We start from the raw sequence: 21,523 nt of genomic DNA on the forward strand, positions 1-21,523 counted from the left end.
CCCAGGCTGATAGAAAAATGATACAAAAGGAGGAGGAGAGCGTGCTGGTTAGTTAACTTGTTCTTCTGGGTAAAAAATGAGCAATGCATCATGTTTAATGAGGTGCTTTCTTGAGAAAAAAGCACGTCAATCAGTGTGAGGAAGGCAACTTGTATGCTAAATTCAAGTTAAATGAGCTGTACGATTTTAGAAACCAATCTGACTTAATTCCAGCAAATATTAACTCTGAAGACATCTTTGCAATTAAAAGTAATTCAAGAGCACTGATACTGCTAACTTAACGTATTATGCCACCTTCAATAATAACATTTCAAACAGATGTGGAGCTACAGAACACTTTCTTTCTAATTGTCAGATGGTTTTTGGTCCAAGAGCAACTCAGAGAAGCCATTTAATCCTACAAAGTGCTCGTTATCTAGAGAACACGATAGCATCAAAGAATGAACCATCCCGAGGCAAAGCTCTAACCAGCAACTATGAGTTATCTGATGGTATTGTCTGGGAGTGTTGTTGCTATTAGAGCTTCCAAATTACTTATTAAAAACTAATTAAGCAGATTTTAAAAGTATTTGGCTCTCCCCTTAACGGTGACCAAAGAGGGCTTAAGGAGTATGTCTGTTTGTCAGCCTGACGGAAGGCTTCAGCATGCCCTGGCTTTTCAGCCTTGCAGAAGCAGTGGGCTCGGTTTGGGATGCTGCACTCTTGTTGTGGTGTGACCCTTACTCTGAGCAGTCCCACCCTGTTTGGTGGTGAGGTCTGCAGCTGGAGGAGGACATCGGGCTCTGTGGGCAGCCTGAGGTGATTCACACCACCGAGCACTGCCCTTGTGCAGGCAGAGAGCTGCTCTGCACACATCGTGCCTTCGGGCACCTGAGCATTGAAGGTGTAAGGAAGTAGTGGTTTTCATGGTCCCTGTGTGTGACAGGGCAGGGCTTCGTGCTACTCCCGTAATGCAGCTGATCTGATTGCAATTTTAAGAGGCTCTTACACAGTCTTCTCTTTGCAAAGAGGAAAAAGCTGTAATGCAGAGCGAAGGAAAGTGCTCAATAAGGAGCATCTTTTGTACTCTAAACAGAGAGCATTGTTAAGCTGTTGAAATTTTCACTGAAACAGTCATATTGTAGAAGCTGCTACGGCATTAATTAAAGTAATTAGTTGTCATGACTGCAGATTTGACTGTGTTTCAATCCCAAACATGTTGGCAACAAAAATAAACTCTTTAAATACCATGTTCTCCCTTTAACCATGATGAAGAGCCTTTCCTTAAAGTTACAGAAAGCATTTGGATTTGGAGGAGGATATATAAGTCCAGTTCTGGGTATCTGCTACATCGATTGGTCCTAATTTCTGTAACTGGCAGGGCTTGGTGCAGCAGCACAGCCGACACAACAGCAAGGATGTTCTCACACACACAGAACCCACTCTGGGTCCCCAGACCCCGGGCACAGCTGGGAGCAGAACGCAGGGGTGCAGCCCACTGTCCCACTGCCTCCAAAGGTGGGCACCTGCCGTGGTGCTCCATCAGCAGTGTCAGGGTTTGGTTCTGAGAGCTCCTCGTTGCTGCAGACCCAATTTGGAGCGGCTCGAGAGCAAATTTAAATGTCAGTAAAGCATTTTGTTTGATGTACATAGAACGGGGGATAAATGGTTGCCTCACTTGAGGCTACGAGTGCTTCATTTTGGGGCCTAGTTCACGTGGCCCAGCAGAGCTTGTTATGTCCTTAATAACGGCCAGGCACAAATTGCTTGCAAAAACAATTAAAAACAAAGTGGGTTTCCATCTCAGCAATAGAAGCTTTTCATCTTCCTCTCCACATGTCGATGGGATAGATTTTAAGAGCTCCCTTTGCAACTGTAATTAATACTGCTGTAGTCGCCCAGCTGGAACGGTAAACTGGAGATGTGTGGCGTGCAGTAACGAGAGAATGTGGCCATGAAACGATTGTGGAATTTAGTATTTTTCAATGAGTTTCTTTCTCCCTAATCCTTTATCTCTGACCGAATGCACTGATGGCTACCTCGGTCACTAATATAGGGAGAAATGGTAAGACTGACAATTGCGATGCTTTGTTCGTCATGTGCATGTTTTGTGCAACAGAGTACTCTAACCCATTCTAATTAGAGCTCTCATGCTTTTTTGCCCTACTGCTTCCCCCTGCATTGCTATAAAAGCATGTAAGATAACAAAAAGTCTATTTTCTACACGGTGCCTGCAATGTTCCTTGTTTTTTAAATAGCAGTGTCTATTTTATATGACTGTCGGGTCTGAGGCCTCATCAAAGTCATGGTAAACTGAAAAATTACTGCTAGGTTTTGGGACTGCTCCCATCTTTTTCTCGTTCCAAGGCTTTTTTCCCCTAGCTTGTAGGCTGTCACATCTCACATAAAGTGCTTATTGGTTCCCGCTGAGGAATTTTTTTCTTTTTTTTTTCTTTTGACAATTTCATTTAGTTTTTCTTTGGTCGTGTGGCTGACTCAGAGCAATGACTCGGCAGTCTGGCTGCACAGGGCGCTGCGCTGAGCTGGGCACCACCCCTGGGTGCTGCACCCCGCAGCTCACAGCCGCCTGGCAGCCGAGACTCCTCACTGAAGCAGCTCTTGACTTGGGGATTGCACCACTCCATGGAAGACGCTGTCATTGCTTCCTTCCCAAATGCATTTATTAGCGAATAAATACAATTCTGGGCTCTCTTTGAGAAGTTTGAAAGAAGAGAAAACCCTGCAGGGGAAATTCTCCAAGCCAATCTTTGAAATGTCGTTTTCCAGTTTACTATGATGGTGACTGAACATCACCTTTTCCAACAAATATAATTTTGTCGTGTATCTACATATAAGTGTGTGTATCTATATGCACATACACGTTCCAAACAGAAAAAGAAGAGGTTGGCTATTGATTTTTCAGTGAGCATAAATCAGTTTTGTTTTGTTTAATAAATGCTACATGCTACAAACATTGTCTTTCGTTCGTCTCATGTTTGTAATGACTCTGTAAAGCTATTTCTCGTTGCTCGTGCTGTTAGCATTGGCTTTTGAAGAGATGTATGTGGCCTTCTCCTCACTTCGGGTGTAATAGCCATCCGTTTCTTGTTCTGTTGCCCCCGTCCCCTTTAGGATCTGACGGCCTTAGCCAAAGAACTGAGGGAGCTGCGCATTGAAGAAACCAACCGCCCTCTGAAGAAGGTGACAGACTACTCTTCCTCCAGCGAGGAGTCGGAAAGCAGTGAAGAAGAGGAGGAAGATGGGGAAAATGAGACACACGATGGGACCGTGCCTGTCAGTGACATCCCAAGGCTTATGTAAGGAGCTCTTTGTTTTGGGGAAACCATAGTTCTACAGCGTGTCTTTCTCCGGAAGGAGCAGTAGCTGTGGTACGGGGCATCTCCAAAGCACACTGGTGTTGAGTGGCTGGTGCTGGGAACAGCATTACGGCTCCAGAGGGTAATTGGCTCAGGTATGTTTTTTTCTTGAGCTGAATTAGAGGTGTTTCACAGAGAAAGCTGGATTTTTTGACTGCACATTCAGTGAATTTGTATTCCAGTTCAATCCCAGGCCTGTTCCTGCCTGCAGACCTGTGGGTTGGTTTTTTGACACTCTGTCTTCTCTTCAGCCTGGTCCTGCTCCACATCAATCCATAATGAAGCCCAGTACTTGGTAGCCTGACCAGTGCCAGCTGCTAGAGCTTGGATTATTAGCACATGATCTTCTGGGATTTTTGTCATTGATTCCTGTCATTGGCTCAGTCCCTGTGCAGGCTAAAATGCTGCAAGTAAGAAGTCAGCAGACTATAACAGTGCATTTGTGTCCCTGTTATAGGTCATCAGACACTTGAATATTTCACTAGATGAGCGAGGAGGGAAGCACAGCATCAACATATATATGACACAGCTGCCTTCGTGCAGATTGAGTTCACTGAGACTCTTCCACCAGTGTGTTGCTGTTCCAGGTCACGGCAGCAGGGGTTTGATGCCCTGCACTTCTGAATTCACAGCAGAGTCGTGGGACGGCTTGAGGTGTCTGTTAGCACATTAATAGATTCATTTCCATCTCTCATGCTAAATGAGGTGGTTAGTAGGCAATGGGGATGCACCTGATTTCATCCCTTGCCTGGACTAGAAACAGCCAGGAGACACGAGGGATCCATTTCATGCAGAGTGCCAAGCTCCTGGGTTGGAGCTTCCTTCCAGCAGAAGCAGAGAAGTCAGACTTGAGGAATTCATCAGAGAAAGGCAGGAGGGAAGGAGATGCCATGAATATACAGCAGTCAGATGGGCAGTCACGCATGCACAAAGGGAGCCTGCAAGCAGAAGAGTTTAATCAGAAGTGGTTCATCTGTACTGACATCTTTCCACAAAACACCTTGCTTTTGAACCCAAGAAAGAAAATGGCCCTCAATTGCTTTGCGGATGAATGTATGGGATGACAGATGTGGCAATGAGATGAGTGCCTCAAGTCCACCCAGCCCAGCACTGTTCACACTGTCCTGTCCATGAACACGCCCCAAGGGGTGTGCATTGATGTGCAAGCCCCTTGTGTCTGAGCACAGCAAGCTCTTTGGCACATGGGCTAGAGGTTAGGAGCTCTGTACATAAGGCTGTGTGGGTATCTAGGGTCACAGCAGCACAGCTGTGTGGGGAGGGGGGAGGAAGAAAGCAGATGCTTGGTTTTGCACTCTTTATTTCTCAAAGGGAACATTAACACAAGTTCAATCCAGATGTACTTGGTTGTTTTTCTGTACAAGCTTTATTTTTCCTGTGTTTGGTATGTTCCATTAGATGGCTGGGAGAGATTGTCTCATTTCCTGCTCTTTCTGAATGATCTCCATATAACCCATCTTTAATCCTTTCTCCACTTCCCTGAACGTCCTCAAGCACTTTGCTGCTCTTTATTCTAACATTATCCAGTCTCTCCTGATGCACTTCAAGCCCATTTCTTTTCTCTCCAGCATACCAGAAGGAGTATACTCCTTTTGTCTCTGCAAATACCTGTTCTGTATTTGAAGCCTGCCCTGGTTCCTCCAGCTCCCTCTTTCTCTGGGCTATACCTGTCAGCTTTCGGTCCAGTCCAGGGGTTTCTTGCAACCTACAGAATGCATGCTGCTGAAATTTGGGAATTTGGGGCTACATAAACCTTCCATTCGCTTGCAGCATGGTCTCAAAACTGACATAGCCTCCTTTTCCTCCATTTTCTTTCTTCTGAAAGTGGAACAGTCGTGTTATTTTCCCATTCTTTCGTGGCACTGAAGCACAAAGGGAAAGAAGGAGGTGCAAACTCTTTGTGTGGAAAGTGCTGGAGAAGCATGGTTTGCTGTTGTGCGATGTCTGGTCTTGTGTTGTGATGTGAGCGAGGATGTGCTAAAGAGTGCATTCATACTGATGGCAAACAACTGATGGTGTGTATGGCTCTTAAATGCAAAGAAACTGGTGTGTCAGCAACACCTTCATACCAGCTGTCACGGGGCAATCCAGGCGCTTTGTCATTTGCTTATGCTTCATTTGAACTATAAGCTGCTCGTCTGTTAGTAAAGTGAAATCATTAAGGCATGGTGGGAGCTCACCACCTGTGACAACCACTCAGAGGTAATCCTAAAATTTCACATGGTTGAGAGTCAATTTCCAGCACAAAAATAAACTCGACTGCTCTCAGCACTCCGTATCTCTGGGATCTGGGTCCCGTGGAGGAGATGGATGATGTTTCCACACAGAAGAGGTGCATTAAACAGCCTGCTGATCTCTCAAGTGGACTGATATCAAAGCCACACTGTGAATTGCTCCTCCAGACAATTTGTCCTAATGTTACTGTTAGAATTGGCCCCTGGTGGTTACAGCAAAAAGCCAAGGCAAGGCAGAGCAGAGTCACTGTGTCCTTAACTGCAAGCACGTCTGCCCTGAGTCACACTTGGCCAGGTGTGGGTGGGCTGGAGGAGAGAGAGGTCTTCAGCCACTGATAGGGAGCACTCTGCTGTGGTGGGCCGTGCCCCAAGCAACAGTCTGTTCAGTAATGGGGGAACTAAGCCTGATACTTACTTACTTACTTACCGGTGTCAGCTTGAGTGGCAGAGGCACCCTCATTAATGCTGGTGTGTTGCCAGCTGCAGAGTGGCTTTCTGGAAGGAGGACCACAGCCAGGTCTGCCTGTCACTGCAGGAATCACTCTTACTTCTCGAAATCTCATCTGAAAATGACAGCGTCTGTTCCATGCCAGAGTGCTAACAGCCTCAGGATGGTGCTCGCTTTGTCAGAGTGGCTCTTTTAACACGAGGGACCTGTCATTATTTTCTGCCTCTCTCTCTTGTGCCTTCAGGGCTATATCACGGGCTGGGGCTGTGCCTTCACCTGAGTAATGGTAGAAAGACACGATGTGGAGCTGGGGTGTGTAACTCAGACCGGGTTAAACTGAGAAGCCAAAGCAACCCTGCAGGAAGCTTCTGGTCTGGTGTTCAAAGCAGGTGGCCAAAGGCCACCCTTTGTTTGTGAGAGTTATCCTCTGGTGGGTTGGGTACCCCCTTGCACTGCTCCTCTTTTAAGAGCTGAGGTGGCAGCGGTGGGGGTAATCCATCAGCCTGACCTGATGCTGCATTTCTGTATTTCTGACCACATAAATGGTTTGTCCAGACATTTAAGCAGATGTGTTTTCTCATTTTTCTTCTTGTGTGATAGAGAGCCTTACCCTGTCTAGAAATAACACTGAATAGGATGATTTTTCATCTAGTTTAGTTAATGAAATATCTGTCACTAATGCTTTTCCGTTCTGTCCTCAGACCAACAGGAATTCCTGGAAGCAATGAGCCCTACAACCTGGGAATGGTGACAACCCACGGTCTGGAGACTTCCCATGCAGATACGTTTAGCAATATTTCAAGGGAAGGGACTTTAATGGTGAGGGAGGTAAGTTGTAAAACAAAGATTTCCATGGAGCATCTTCAGGAGGTTTTGCCCATGTAAGCACAACAACTCACAGTGCTGTGTGTCCGGAACACAAAATGACTGAGTAAATTGTGCTTGTTAGTGCTCTCCTAATGCAATTTACACTCAGCAAATGTGACAAGTGCAAATGTTTCTCAGAACTACAAACAGCAGTGAATAGCAATGCGGGAGCACAGTGGGGTGAATGCTCATGTAAACAACTCTACTGTAGTCCCAGAATAGCTCCAAGCAACGGAAGTTATCTTCGGTTTAGAGCACTTTTTTGGAGTCTGGCCCGAAGCTCCCCCAGGGCTTTGCAGCCTTTTCCACCATACAGCTGTCGGAGGCGTTCAGCAGATGTGTTTTGGAGGCTTTATGTGGGGCTGCAGGCATCGGGTGCTGCTCAGGAGGACTGAGCCAGATGGCTGGAAGGCTGAGTGCAGCTTCCATCAAACCCAGACACTGCAGACACCGCTGCTGCTTTCCTGATAAAGTCTTGGTCCAGTGCCTTTGCCACTCTCTCAGAGACCAGATCTCCCTGTTGTCCCAATCTTCACAGCTCCCAGGAAGCACAGTGCTAACAAAGCAACACAGCTCGGTCATTTCTCATCAGTGGTACCGAAAAAAAGAGGAAGGGGAAGGTATGTTCAGTTGGTTAAGACCCTTCCCAGTGTTTCTTCATTTTGTCCTATAACATGCTGGTGATGCCAGTGGAAACACAAGCGGGTAGCAGTTCTTTACAAGAAAGAAGGGAAGGTTTCCAGAGAAGTCACAGAGTGTTTGTTGCAGGTTTGTTGCTGATCAGAAACACACAGCTCACCTGATCCCTCACTGACATTTACCTGTTCCAAGCAGGGACCTCTGGAGCTTGGTCGGCCCTGTGCACATCCTTGTAGCAACAACAGTGAGGAAGCTGAGTAAGAAAACAAGTCAGGCATTTCTGAAATGAGCTTGGATTGCATCTCAGCCATAAGCCATGTGCCATACCAGTGAAGCAGTCAGAACAAGAGTCACAGGAGGGTTTAAAAGCCACAGGAAAGATAACCAAGGGGGGAAATCTCTTTGGGAGGAGAGGATAAGATACCCAGACTGTGGTCTCATGCAGGGTGCTCACTCTGTGCTTCTGAGCACAGCTATTGCAGGCAGAGGAAGGGCTCACTGACCTTTGGGGGCTTTGGGTGAAGGCTTTGCGTGCCACCCTGCACAGGTGGGATGGCAAGGTGCTTGGAGTGTGGGATAATAGTTGATAGATTAATGTTGTCAGAGCAGACTGATAAGTTGCTGGGCTTGTTTAAAGAGGAATTTTTTCACTAATCCCTGTAGGTGGAGAATTCTCTAACAATCTCATCATACATGGGTTTATCATAATGGCAAGTACCTCAAATAGTGGGCAGGAAAGGGAGAAGTTTCCTAGCACCTGCCTTGCATAAGGTTGAGATTGAAAGGAGGAGGAATGTACTGGAGTGACTGAGTGCTTTCTTGACGTGGGCAGCTGTACTCAGTATTCACCTGAGAACACCCTTGGAGGTTTTCTCTACAAACAAGTGACTCCTGGTGATGCTGCAGGGAACTTTGTGCACAGAGTAGGATGTGAATAGCTCTGCCACTGCAGGCAGGGGTGATGCTGTCACTGTTCACTGCTGTTTTGGGTTACAGAAACATGCAATGGGGACTGTGTTGGCATTTGCGGTCAGGCTACTCGCCGCCGTAGCAGTGAAAAGCCATTAAAGCTCACGCTGATCAAGGGGACAGATTCTGCTGTCATTGTGGCTAGTGGCAGTGTGGGAGGAGAGCTGGCCACAGGGCAGCCATGGGGCTTGCGCCCATGGTGGCAAGAGCAGAATCTGCCTGAAGTTTCTTTTCTCAAAACAACGATGATCAGGCTTCTCCTTTTGCTGTAATGTGGCTAATTACTCTGTATTGACTTTGTCATTAACCCTGTCTTTATTTCTCCTGGGGGGGTTTGCTGCTTGCCAGTCTGCATGGGGATGGAGACAGCAGAGAGGGTCCTTGTCCTGTTCTCGCTCAGGGAACCGGTGACTGCAAACAACTCGATTTTGTTGTTCTCCTTTTTCTCTTTTTTTTTTTCCCTTCTCTTTCTTCCTCACACCTTGTGTTTCTGCAGACCTCTGGTGAAAAAAAGCGTTCTGGCCACGCAGCCAGCAATGGCTTTGCAGGCCACATCAATCTCCCTGATCTGGTGCAGCAAAGCCACTCGCCTGCGGGCACGCCGACCGAGGCCCTGGGGCGAGTCTCCACGCATGCGCAAGACATGGACTCGGTGCCTGAAGTAGGTGGTGGGGGCTCTCCTTCTCTGCACTGCTTTAAACAAGTATTAACATCTCTGCCCCCAAAAGGGGCCTTTCTGCTTTCTTCCCTCACTTCCTTTTCTCTTCTCTCTCTCTGTTTCCAGTTCGTTTGGGTGAGTGTAGGGGAAATGAAAGGGGATCTGGTGGGTAGTTGGTGTATGGGGTTGTGCCCGATGGTAGAGGTGTAGCAGGCCTTATCTCCAGTCCACCAGATGCAATTTTGGTGATGATGGCTTGAATGCTGCAAACGGATGTGAAAGTCCCCATCTTCTGGGACCTGGCAATGCAAGAAGAATATGAGCCAGTGGTGCCGTTAACTTGAACCAGGCCTAGCTTCTACTTGTGCAATCTCTGAGATTTAATGTGATCCAAAAGGTTAGCACAAACTGAAGCCAACGTGGCACGCCTTTAAGTCTTACCATGACTGTGTCTCCTATCACAGTGTGGTTCCCTGGTAGCTCTTTCACAGGGACATGGCTGAATGTGAATATTGTTTAAAAATCAAAAGTACAAGATGTTACACACATAGGACAAGGGAATTGGTCACATATTTCTGTTTCCCCATGAAAAATCAGCCCATTTGGAACTAAACAAGCCGTCTTATTTTTCTTTTTGTTCTGCTGGATGTACATTAGTAGTTCAGCCATCCTCTTTCATAGAGATGATGCTCTCATTTTACAGTTCGCTTTTCGTAGCAGTATAAAGACACAAATTGCTTGGAATTGTGCGCTGATAAAATGTAAGAACAGACGGCACCTGACTTGACCTGCAGGTCTTATCCATTTCCTCATTGCCTTCAGAAGCATCACTGAGACAGTTGGTCCTGAAGTAACACCTTCCAGAGTCATCCTGGGACTGCTTAAATATGAGCAGACAGTTTGCAAGGATGGGTTTTAAATATATTCATGTACGGAATACCAAGCAAGAGGATCTTTTCCATTCCTGAAACTGCATTTTTAGGGCTGACTGAGCAAGGAGTGGGTGTAAGTGGAAAATTTTTGGTTCGGTTCTTCCAGGTGACTCACAACGCTTGCAGAATGGCAGGCAGCAGTGTAGGCACCTTACTTGGAGGTTATCCCTTGTCCTGCTTGTATGGAGACCCCTACAGCTGTGTCTTCATGGGAGGTGTCGTGCACAGCTGCTCTCATGCAGGGCTCTGCATCCACTCTGCTGATGTTAGCAGTGTTGTGCCGTGTCCCAGTGGGGCTGTAGGGTAGTGGAGCTAAAGAATAGCTCCATTTCCATAAGGATGCCCTTGTGGCATGGGCAAGAGAGCTCGGGATGTGTCGGCAGATGAGGTTGGCTTGCTCTCTATGGGACCACAGATGAATGAGCTAGGGCTCTCTGCTTTAGCCCAGCTCAGAGCTGAAGCTGAAGCCAAAGCCCTGCGTATGTTGCCCAGCCATATGAACAGCACGGGCTGCAGGTAGGGTGCACTGACAGACATGCTGGGCTGCCCTGAAGGCTTTGGATGGGGACTGTGAGAAGGCCACATGGAGCAACCCCAGGTCTGCTGGGGTAGCTGCTGGTGGGCAGCACACGGAGCCCTAAAGCCCTCCAGAGCTGCATGAGTGTGGGACTGTGGAGAAGGTGTGGGGCAGTTGTCAGGCTGCTCTTGCACACTGCTTCCCCCCATGCAACTGCAGTGTGTCAGGACAAAGTGGGTCAGAAGGGACCTGCACTATCTCACCCTGCAGCTTGGTGCTGTCTCCATTAGCCATAACTGAGGTTTATAGTCAGTTGAACTGGACCTGAAGGAAGATGAGGACTTACTATTTAAATAACAGGCTTGGAAGTTCTTAAAATGCCACCTCCTTAGGAGAACAGCTGAATCTGAGCAAAGAAGGAGGAACTGATTGGGGGATTGGAAGGAGGCATTTCATCACAGTTCACTTGTATGAAAGCAGCTGGTTCTCAACTGAAAGGCATCCCTGTAAATACTGTTTTTTTTCCCTTTTGGGTTGTGAGTGCTTTATGGAAAAGATAGCCAGCACAGGGGGAAGAAAAAGTGTATTTATTGGATATGAAAGAAGCACAGAGTAGCAAGTATATCTTGCGTGTACATATAAGTATTTGGGCCATGCAGTGTATGTAAATCTCATATCTGTTCCCGCAGCCTTCTCTGCCTCAGGCTGCAAGCTCCTTACATGGGTCTCCATTACCATTTTCTTTTTGGAAATCATCCTGTTTCTATGGCAACATAGGGCTGTCGCCAGGCCGTGGGAATGTGGCTGGGGAGGGAAGCAGCAGGCACAGTGCAGAGCTGCGGGCTCACCCACAGCGTGCTCAGTGCTGCAGGGAAGGGCTGGGGGCTCTGCTGGGGCTCTATCAGTCACTGCAGGAAGATTTGATTCTTGCTGCTGTTGCAGCTCTTAATGTAGGTCACAAATACAGAACACCCTGAATAAATAGCATAAGAAGAGTAAGCTGCTCAATGAGGGGGGAAATCATGACACTTTGATTCCCAAGTAAGGATGTCATTTTGCTTGGTTGAAAGCTTAGCCTCGTTTTCTGCCTTAACAAAGCAGTGGTTTTGAGAAGAAAGCAATGTGGTGTTACAGTTCGTTCCTGTCCACATCCCCTCGGGGAAGTGTTGGCTCTGGCATTCCCTGCAATATGTTCAGGTTCCGTTTTCCTGACTTAGAAATGGCCTTTTCTGCAGCCTCGCCTGGAATCCTGTAACCAATTTAAAATGCTTTCTTGGAATTGCAAGTAACCCATCCCTGCTGTACAAGTGACATGTGGTGGAGACCAGAGCTGGGGAGGATGGGTATTCTCACGACTGCACCCCATATCCTGTCCTGGAGGAGCACTGCAGTGGGGTTTTCCCCAGAGCTCATTTGGGGCAGTCACATTAATGGGAAAAACAACCCCTTGCCACTGATGTCCCAGCCTGGGCTTTGAGACAGGTGTGCTGTGCAGAGAATTGGTTTAGCCCTGCATTACTTTTGCCTCTGCCACTGCGGCTTCTCCGCTAACCAGTCTGACTGTGCTGTGCTTCAACCTGCGAGTCGAGCCCGCAGCACCAGGCACTGCTCCCTGGGCCTGCACTTCTTGTTTGCTGCTCTCCAGAGGCATTCACACATCCAGTGGAAAGTTGTCCCTGATCACTGCTGGGGGAGGAGGAGTAAATGTTCATAGAGGGCTCACAAAGGGCGCTGCAGGGACAGGCACTGTGTGCTCATTGTGAAGCCACACGCACCAAATGTTATTTCTGTGCTTTGAGCTCCCTCTTTGCTCTTTATTTTGCAGTATGGAATGGGAAGTAGCACCAAAGCCTCTTTCACCCCCTTTGTGGACACCAGAGTGTATCAGACCTCACCTACCGATGAAGATGAAGATGAGGATGAAGAGTCATCTGCTACTGGTAGGAGGCAATGTGACCGTTTGTGAAGCCTGAATAGCCCCTTGAACCTCTCAGATTTCACTTACTCTTCTGTTTCCCAATTTCCATCCAATTCCTTCTCCCCATCACCAGTGAAATATCCCCAGAAAGAGAGAAGACAGGGAATAGCAGAAGTCCACCCACCCCTGTCTGCCTGGGCACGTGGGAAAATTGGTCCTGGCAGAGCCAGGAGGTGACAGCCACTCCAAAAAGCATGCAAGTGCTTAGAACTCATTGAAAATAGATGACTGTGGACAGGGTTAGGGTTGGTCAGTGCTGGAGGTCTGGGGGCATTACCTGTTACCACTTGGGTGTTGTTTCCAACCCATAAGAAAATACTGGTGTTATGTCATGAAACTTGCAGCTTATAACAGAGTCACGACATCCCACCAGAAAAAATAAGCTTCCAGTTGCTTCCAGTAATCAGTCACACCTCTCTGTCCTGTTGTCTCCTTGTAAGCACTGTTCACCAGCGAGCTGCTCAGACAGGAGCAGGCCAAGCTGAACGAAGCCAGGAAGATCTCCGTGGTGAACGTGAACCCCACCAACATCCGTCCCCACAGTGACACCCCAGAGATAAGGAAGTATAAGAAGCGCTTCAACTCGGAGATACTGTGTGCTGCTTTGTGGGGTGAGCTCCTGGTCACACTGTCCCCTCAACAGGGCTTTCTGGCAGTGCTACAGCAAGACTTTGTGGCAGAACCAAGTTCATGTCCTATGCTTGTCTCATCTCATGCAAGGCTTATGCCAGCTCTGTCCCTGGGACCCTTTGGTGTAAGGGCGATGCTTCTTATGTACGGGAACCTGCCCTTAGTTATGATTGTCACTTGGAGATAGCAGAGAATGAGCTTGGGCTGCAATCCTGTAGTGGGCAGTAGCTGTGGCTCCTTGTGCCCATCGGTCAATCTGTTTCAGGGGTAAATCTGCTGGTGGGCACAGAAAATGGCCTGATGCTGCTGGACCGAAGCGGGCAAGGGAAGGTCTACAACCTGATCAACAGACGGCGGTTCCAGCAGATGGACGTACTCGAGGGCTTGAACGTCCTTGTGACAATATCAGGTACACCTCTCACCCATCACTGACCTTCTTGTCCCAAATGTGGGAAATTTGAAGTGGAAATGAGCGTGGGAATCCTGCAGAGGATGGTCTTCCATCAAATCTGCAAAGATTTTCAGCGGTATAATCATTTCTCTTAAGTTTTCTCTTTGGAATTAATGTTGTGCAAAGGGGAAGAGGGGAAGAGAACCCAGGTAGTTTAGTGGTTGGGTGGGCCCTGAGATGCAGGAGGGCCCTGCTGTGCCTGGTTCTCTGTGAGCACTGATTTGTACAAGATGGAGTGTTTCCAATCCGTGGCTCACCTGCCTGCAGTGTGGGAGGCAAAAGCCTGGCCTGTACTTTGTGTAGGTTTTTTTCACAAGAAAAATTAAAAGGACAAACCCAACTATATTACTATTTTCAATTTCACTGTGAAAAAAACTTTACTTTTATCTTCCTTGAGGGAAAATAAACACTGGAATCTCAGGGTTTCCCATGCAAGCCCAGTGTGGCTGTGTGGCAGAGCTGGAGCTGCATGCTGCTGTTAGCTCTCACTGCCTCTTATAGCTGAGTTTCCTTTGCCAACAGGAAAGAAGAACAAGCTGCGAGTGTACTATCTCTCCTGGCTGAGAAACAGGATTTTACACAACGACCCCGAAGTGGAGAAGAAGCAGGGCTGGATCACAGTGGGGGACCTGGAAGGCTGCATCCACTACAAAGTTGGTGAGTGGCTGGGGCCACCTAGGTCTGATCTGATGATTTCTTTGAAAAGTATGGGTAGGCTACAGCCAGAAATAATTTTTCTATTCATCTGTATGTATTAGGTGGGCACTGCTAGGTGAGAACCAACAGAGAGATAGCCTTAGCAGCTGTTTCTAGAGATAAACTATTCCATCTTGAGCAAAAAAGAACATGTTTTAAACATGGTTTATTTTAATTTTAGTGAAATATGAAAGAATCAAGTTCCTGGTGATTGCCTTAAAGAACGCTGTAGAGATCTATGCTTGGGCTCCTAAACCATATCACAAGTTTATGGCATTTAAGGTATGTGCACCTTGTTACCAGAATGCGCTCTGTAATTGTGAATACGTGAGGTTTCTGTAATGTGTGGAGTAGGAAAGTGCTTTGCTTACACAGCCCAGCTCCTCAGACAGCACATCCTCTTGAGGGCCAGTGAAGATAAGCACCCGCAGGGTTTCCTTCCAGACTTGCTGCACGGTGCCAGGGCCTTCAGACCTCAAGGACACAAACAGAACCACTCCTCAAAAATGTTATCATCACTGTACTTCCCCTGGCAGAAATGTTACGAAGCCCATGGCTGCAGAGGTGTGATATGTGTTGCTTACAGCTACCAGTGAGGCATTAATATGGCTTATCCTGGGAGGCATCATTGCAGAAGCGTGCAGAAAGCTCACCAAATGTCCTTTAATAACATAGAGTTGAGGTTTTAGGGTTTTTTCTTTAACCTTGTTTGCTTGCTTTGAGCACAGAGAGTGAAATCAGGCTGGCATTATTTTCCATTTTTATTTTGCAAGGTTCTCTCCCTTTTCAGCTCCCCCAGTTTCCTTCAGTGAGACCTTTCTCCTACATAAGCTGCCAGCAGCTGCGTTGTACTTAGTACTTTAAAGCACTTTTCGTTCTAAGCTCTGTGCAGCAGCACGTCACAAGGGGCAGTGCCTTCTAGAGGCTTTCATGCTGAGTAATCTCATTTTGAATCCTTCCAGTACAAATGGGCTTATTTGGTATTAGGTCACATTTGCTTTCTCTGAACAAAAGCCAGAATAAACAGGCTGGGTGTCACAAAGAGCCCAGCAGTATTAGTGGGACCCATGGTGCTCACTGACAATGCTGCCTGGCCCTCCTGGTGCTGCTCTTCCCATCTGGGTGCTGAGAATCCTCACCTTGCCTTGTAGGCATGGGTCTGTTCTGATAGCTGGAAATACAGCTTGCTTATTTCCTTGTCCTAGTACCTTGAGGGAGGTACACTCACAGGGAGCAAGGGCTGCCCTTGGGGAGAAGGTCTGTGGCTGGCAGCGGTGAGCACCTGTGTGCTGGGAAGGCTGGAGTGAGGGGGTGCTTCCCTCTGAGGCATATGACTGAGGAACAGAAGCAGGAATATAAATAATTACATGCTTAATAGGAAACACGTTCAGACAAACACCATTTCAGAACCATATCAGGCTGCTGCCATGGGGTTTGTTCTTTTTCCTGTGGCACTCACTCGAAGGATTATAAAAGTCTTTTGCAGATCTCCAGCACAAACCGCTGCTTGTCGATCTCACTGTAGAAGAGGGTCAGAGACTCAAGGTTATCTTCGGATCACACACTGGTTTCCATGTGATTGATGTAGATTCTGGGAACTCGTACGATATCTATATACCGTCTCACGTGAGTACATGGGGGAGTGCTGCTCAGACAGGGCAGTATTTCCTCCCCAGAGCTGCCTGCAAAACCCTGGGTGTATTTGCCCAGTTTGAATTCCATCCATCAGTTGCTGATGGGTGTTACTGCCAGGTGTCAGCCATCAGTCCTTGGGTTTTGTGGTGTGATCTCTCTGTAACTGCTGACCCTGTTCATCCTTGATGTGTAAGACTGCTTTGGCAGTAGGGTAAACGTGACAGTTTATTCCCCTTCAAGCTTATCTCTCAAAACTGATGGCTGTTGGTTGAATGGAATGTGGGTTTTGTTGTTAGTGTGGTTTGGGGTTTTGTTTTTCCAAGGCTTTGCTCCCTCCCCCTTACCACTTCTTCCATTCAATGTAATTCTGACTTTTAGGGTTTATTTTAACTGCAGATTCAGGGCAATATTACTCCTCATGCCATTGTCATCCTGCCTAAAACAGACGGGATGGAGATGCTTGTGTGCTACGAGGATGAAGGTGTTTATGTGAACACCTATGGACGGATAACTAAAGATGTGGTGCTCCAGTGGGGAGAAATGCCTACTTCTGTGGGTAGGTCAACCCTTCCTCTTCACCTTGATAAAACAGAAGTGTTGTGTGCTGCCGAGTCGGGGACGCTGAGAGTTAGTGGGGATTTTATCAAAGGAAATTTCTCTCGGCCATGTATGAGATGCAGTTGTTCAATTTCTGTAGTTTGGTTCTGCACAGTAAAAGCAAACGACTTCCTGAAGATATAACTGCTTTATCCCAAGCATGAACTGTTACATTGGTGGGGTACTATGCTGGCTGCAGTCGGGATGGGAGCTGGGAGAGCCTGGCTTGCCCTCTGTCTCAGCTGCTGCTCATCCCCGTGGCCTATGCAGGTGGGTTGCTGTCCCAGCTCCTCACTTACAGAAAGCAGAATTCGTACTCTCATTAAATGCAGTGGCTTCTGGATTGAAAGTGCTATGTAAAGGCTCTTCTAGCAGAGCTCTGTAATTCATCTGCACAGGCTTCGAATTTCTGCCCACCATGTAATATTGAGCTCAGCACACATGGTAACACCTACCAAACACTTTGTTTTGACAGCCTACATTCATTCCAATCAAATAATGGGCTGGGGAGAGAAAGCTATTGAGATTCGGTCAGTGGAGACAGGACATTTGGACGGAGTATTTATGCACAAACGAGCTCAAAGATTAAAGTTTCTATGTGAAAGAAATGATAAGGTAAGTCCACTGCAAAACGTGTATCTGTGCTTTAAGGTAGATCTGACCAGTTTTAGACTTGAAGTCTAGTTTGTCTTGGGGTTAATAAGTAATTACACTCAAGGTCTTGTTTAATAAACGGTGCCCATAAATCCCATCCCAGTTAATTTTCTTCAGTGGACGAAGATCTCGGCCTGCGGTGGGAAGGTCAACAAGTAGCTCTTCTAAATCAGACTGAGGTCTTCATGGACTTAGCTTGAATTCCTCTCAGGAGTTGCATCTGACCATTAACCGTTGAGCCCACCAAATATGCTCTGCAAGAGTTGAGAAATGGTAGAGCTGAGGTTGTGTAAGTAACCCTAATTTGAGTGGAGGTGTAGAAACATTACGATGCATTTTCAGTCTTGTGATCGTAAACTGTTCTCTGCATGGACCCCCATCTTTTTCTGTAGACAGCAGTGATAAATGCTGTTCTGTGGGGGCAGCAGAGCCACGTGGTAAAGGCAGCTGCTTCATAAAGTTGTATGGCTGCACAGATGACCCCTGCCTTGGGTGCTGCTTGAGTGGAAAGACGCACAGGGAATGAGGGAAGAATTGTCTGGAGGTAAAGGAAAATATTCACAGGAGGGAAAGCTGAGTGCTGAGATCTGTTCAGCTCTGATTTCTGCCATCGCTGTTTTCTGTGCTGTGGGGTTTCACCAAGGTAAATGCAGACCATGCAGTAGGGAATTCTTTTGTGAGGAGCACAGGCAGACACCGATTGCTCTGTCACCAGAGTAGGGTTTAATAGCGGGCAGTAAATAGGATTGGAGGCTGCAGTTTGTTGGTTTTAAACTGGAACTCTGCAGAAGTGTTCCCTTAAATATTTGCACGTGGTGACTTACATTTAAGACTTGTGCCATGATCCAACGATGGTGGACACAGGCAGAGGCACCAGAAGGCACACTCTTCATAGGGCAGCCCAGCACCTCTCTGTGCCTTGAACCAACTCAAGGAAAGTTTGAGTTTTCCCCAGTTTAGCATTCAGAAGAAGCAGAAATAATATGAACAACTTTTACGAAGAGAAGCATTTCAAACTGAGGCAGTTGACCACTATGCTGAGTGTTGACCCAGACGGTTAACGCTTAGCAGGATGCAGTAAGGAGTCATATTAGTGTGGCATAATAAATGATGCCGTGGCAGTAACGTCATAACTTGGTCTTTGTAGGGTATTCCAAACCTGGTTTTCTGTGGGGATGGCAGCAGGGGTTTTATTACACACTCACTATGAAGTGGTTGGGTTTTGAGCCCTGTTGGTGGGCTCGCAGGGTTGGGGTGCTCCCACTTCAAAGCTGCTTCAGTCACCCAAAGAAGTGAGCAGGGGGTGAGGTTCAGGCAGAGGGAACGGAGTGTGGCTCAGTGCTCGCTTCCCTTATCCACGAGACAGTTAATAAATTATTTTTTCTCATAATAAAAAATGATCACTGTTCACTGAGGTTTTGTTCTGGGTCCCCAAACAGGTATTTTTCGCGTCGGTCAGATCCGGAGGAAGCAGCCAAGTGTTCTTCATGACGCTCAACAGAAACTCCATGATGAACTGGTAACAGAGGAGCCCTTGGCACTTACCTTCGTGGCATTATTTCTAATTTAAAGGACATTAAAACACGTGGACTAACACTGTAGAGGCAGATGCGGAGGGCCCTGAGGATCACCGCTCCCCACGCTCCCCCTGCCGCCCCGAGGAGGGCTCGGCACGCGCCCCGCGCGGCTCAGGATGGGGAAACCTCCTCCTGAGGTCTCCCAATTATGCTGTGTTATCGTGGGTTATGAGGTTCTTTCTTTCTTCCTTTCTTTCTTTCTTTCTTTCTTTCTTTTTCTTTCTTCCCGATTTTACTTCTTCTTTGCCCCCTACTTTGTAAGAACGGGGAAAGAAACAGTGTCCAAAAGTCTGTTTTTAATTCTGTCTGCCTGCTAGCATCAACTATATAGTATGTTGTAAAGTTACCAATTAAATCTGGTGAGAGACAGCACAATAAATGTACCTTTTATCTTTGTGATGAAGGCCATAACCGTATAGCTGGGTAATTTTAGAAATCTTTTTGCCTTCACCAACATTTACATGTTGCTTTTGGCAGCAACGGCTTAACAGGTTTTTAAAGAAGAGAAAAATAATAGGTTTTTTTCCCCTCTTTTGGGAAATGGATTTTAAATGGCTAAACTACTAGCCTTAGACTAATAAAAATCAGCTACCGTTTTTGTCAAGTCTGTCAATCCATATTTCTATATGGATCTTCACATGATGCTGTGTGGTGACAGGGACAGCGGTGCCGTTCGCTGCCGCTCCGGATGAGGGCCGGGATGGAGGGGCCGGGGCTGTGGGGCACGTGGGCACCCACCCTTCAGCCGTGGGGACGGGGCCGGAGCGAGCTGCCCGCTGTGCTGCTGGCCGGGCTTGTAAAGAGCTTAACAATATATATGTGTGTGGTTCCTTGGGCCGAGGGTCTGAATCTATACTCGTTTTCTGCCCCCTGCGCTCCCTACGAATTACCCAACATACAGTGAAAGACGACATCTGTGCCGAAATGTGTGTGTGTTTAGTTCGGGTTGAATCGTGTCCTTATAAACTCTGCTCAGTTGATTTACGTTTCAGTGCGTATCTGGGGTTTTCTTTCTCAGTAGCTGCAAGCATGGCCGCTGTGGTATTGGGGTGTCGCATAACAAGGTCTGTGTTGCTGGTTTTAACCTACCTCGTTTTGTTTGGGTTTTCTTTTTCTTTTCTTTTTTTTTTTTGTTGTTTTGTTTTCTTTTTGTTTTGTTCCGTTGTTTTGCTGTTGATCACAGCACTGTTACCTCCAGCGACATATAGAGAGCTTAACTGGCAATCTTGGTGTACTCAGTAACGATGGCTTTATTAAAAAATGATTAAATCAACAGGACTTGGTCAAACTCGAATCTTTATCCAGGGCAAAAGCGTTGCTCAGTGGGGACGGGTGGGTGGGATGGGATGCCCTGCCCACAGCAGTACCCATGTGGATGGGGCACAGCACTGCACCGCCCCCGACCCGAGCCCATCACCAGTTGCCACCCACTCTTTGTATTTGCCCCTGAAACTGGAGCTTCTTATTAAATTATGCTGCAAACAGATAACTCCTTCATTTCGTTTTGTTCTCCCCTTGATGTGGCCGTGTTCACGATGCACAGCATTACATGACTTCTAGGGGTTTTGTTCAGCTGTGGGGTGTTGGGGTGCAGTGATGACATAAAAGGGGATTGTTGTGTACAAGCACAAGGCAGTTTATGAATGTGTTTTTTAAAGCCAGGGCCGCACAAACCGATCAGAAGAAACCATGTGTACACGGACATAACATAGAGCAGAAGCATTTCTGGTGCCAGCTCCAACAAAGCACGACCCTCCGACGCCAAGCTGTGCCCTGCACACATCTGGCAACGCAGCGGGCTGTGAGCTGTGGCACAGCACAGAGCCCTGGGCTCTTCTTGGGGCTCTGAACCAGCTGCACTTCTCCAGGAGGGGCAGGAGGAGTGTGGGGCTCTCCCTGCTTCAACACTGCAGTCTTCTGCTCTCCTGTAAGATCAGACCCTAGTTGGGTTGGGGTTGTTCCCCGCTTGTTTTTTGCTTGTGGCTAACTGATGCCATCAGAAAGGACCTAAAGAAGTAGAAGCTGGGGATCCTTTTGCTGAATGAGAGGGGAGCTCCTGGAAGCTGCCAGGTCCCAGGGGTGAGGTGTACACTGTGCTGGAGCCATGCCCTCACTCCCTGCCCTCACCCCACACCATTACTTAGCCACCTCCCATTGTGCTGCCCCCACCTTCCCCAGCCCAGGGCTCAGGACCAGCCCTAACCTGTGCTGCACAGCACAGCCCCATCCAGACGTCATACAACCCCATGGAAGGACGTTTGGTGTCACCAGGAGCCCTGTATGTGCTCCACTTGCCCTGGGTGCATCACAGCCGTGGGTGTTGCTGGACACCAGCTGCCCTGGAAACACAGCCCTGCCCTTTTGGGAACGTAAATGGCCTTTCTTGCCCCATACACCCCACTGTCAGCTTGAAGGCTTTCCCTCACCCCATGCAGGGACATGGGAGGGGGCTCATCCTGAGGGGCAGTTGCAGAGGCTGGGGCTGCATGACCCCAATGCCCAAGTGAAGGCTCCTGATGCGCAGCACGGTGACACCGTAGCCCATTGCGAGGCAGCGGCACCTGTCGGCACGCTGCGTTCAACCTGCGCCGTGCGGGACCAGTTTGGACTAGATCTCAGCACCGTGCAAAGTCCGACCTGCAGGACACAGCATCAGCAATCAGCAGC

General features: G+C 47.7%; 1 protein-coding gene across 4 annotated transcripts in view; it reads left to right on the plus strand.

The window, feature by feature from the left end:
- The window catches only part of TNIK (TRAF2 and NCK interacting kinase), a 135,500-nt gene extending 115,371 nt beyond the window's left edge, over positions 1-20,129 (plus strand). For 3 of the 4 annotated variants that reach the window (XM_065748449.1, XM_065748450.1, XM_065748452.1), the window contains 12 exons: positions 3,112-3,296; positions 6,758-6,884; positions 9,028-9,192; positions 12,464-12,578; positions 13,057-13,227; positions 13,512-13,655; positions 14,220-14,354; positions 14,575-14,675; positions 15,870-16,019; positions 16,425-16,584; positions 17,101-17,240; positions 18,719-20,129. In XM_065748449.1, coding sequence (XP_065604521.1) covers positions 3,112-3,296; positions 6,758-6,884; positions 9,028-9,192; positions 12,464-12,578; positions 13,057-13,227; positions 13,512-13,655; positions 14,220-14,354; positions 14,575-14,675; positions 15,870-16,019; positions 16,425-16,584; positions 17,101-17,240; positions 18,719-18,802 — 1,677 coding nt within the window. In that variant the 3' untranslated portion in view covers positions 18,803-20,129. The remainder of the gene's footprint in view (positions 1-3,111; positions 3,297-6,757; positions 6,885-9,027; positions 9,193-12,463; positions 12,579-13,056; positions 13,228-13,511; positions 13,656-14,219; positions 14,355-14,574; positions 14,676-15,869; positions 16,020-16,424; positions 16,585-17,100; positions 17,241-18,718) is intronic. The other variant, XM_065748451.1, reaches the window with a different exon arrangement.
- Positions 20,130-21,523: the final 1,394 nt, after the last annotated feature.

This window comes from Cyrtonyx montezumae, unplaced genomic scaffold (assembly GCF_038088225.1).
Source record: "Cyrtonyx montezumae isolate F1298 unplaced genomic scaffold, pur_monq_1.0 scaffold_5, whole genome shotgun sequence".
Classification (NCBI taxonomy): Eukaryota; Metazoa; Chordata; class Aves; order Galliformes; family Odontophoridae; genus Cyrtonyx; species Cyrtonyx montezumae.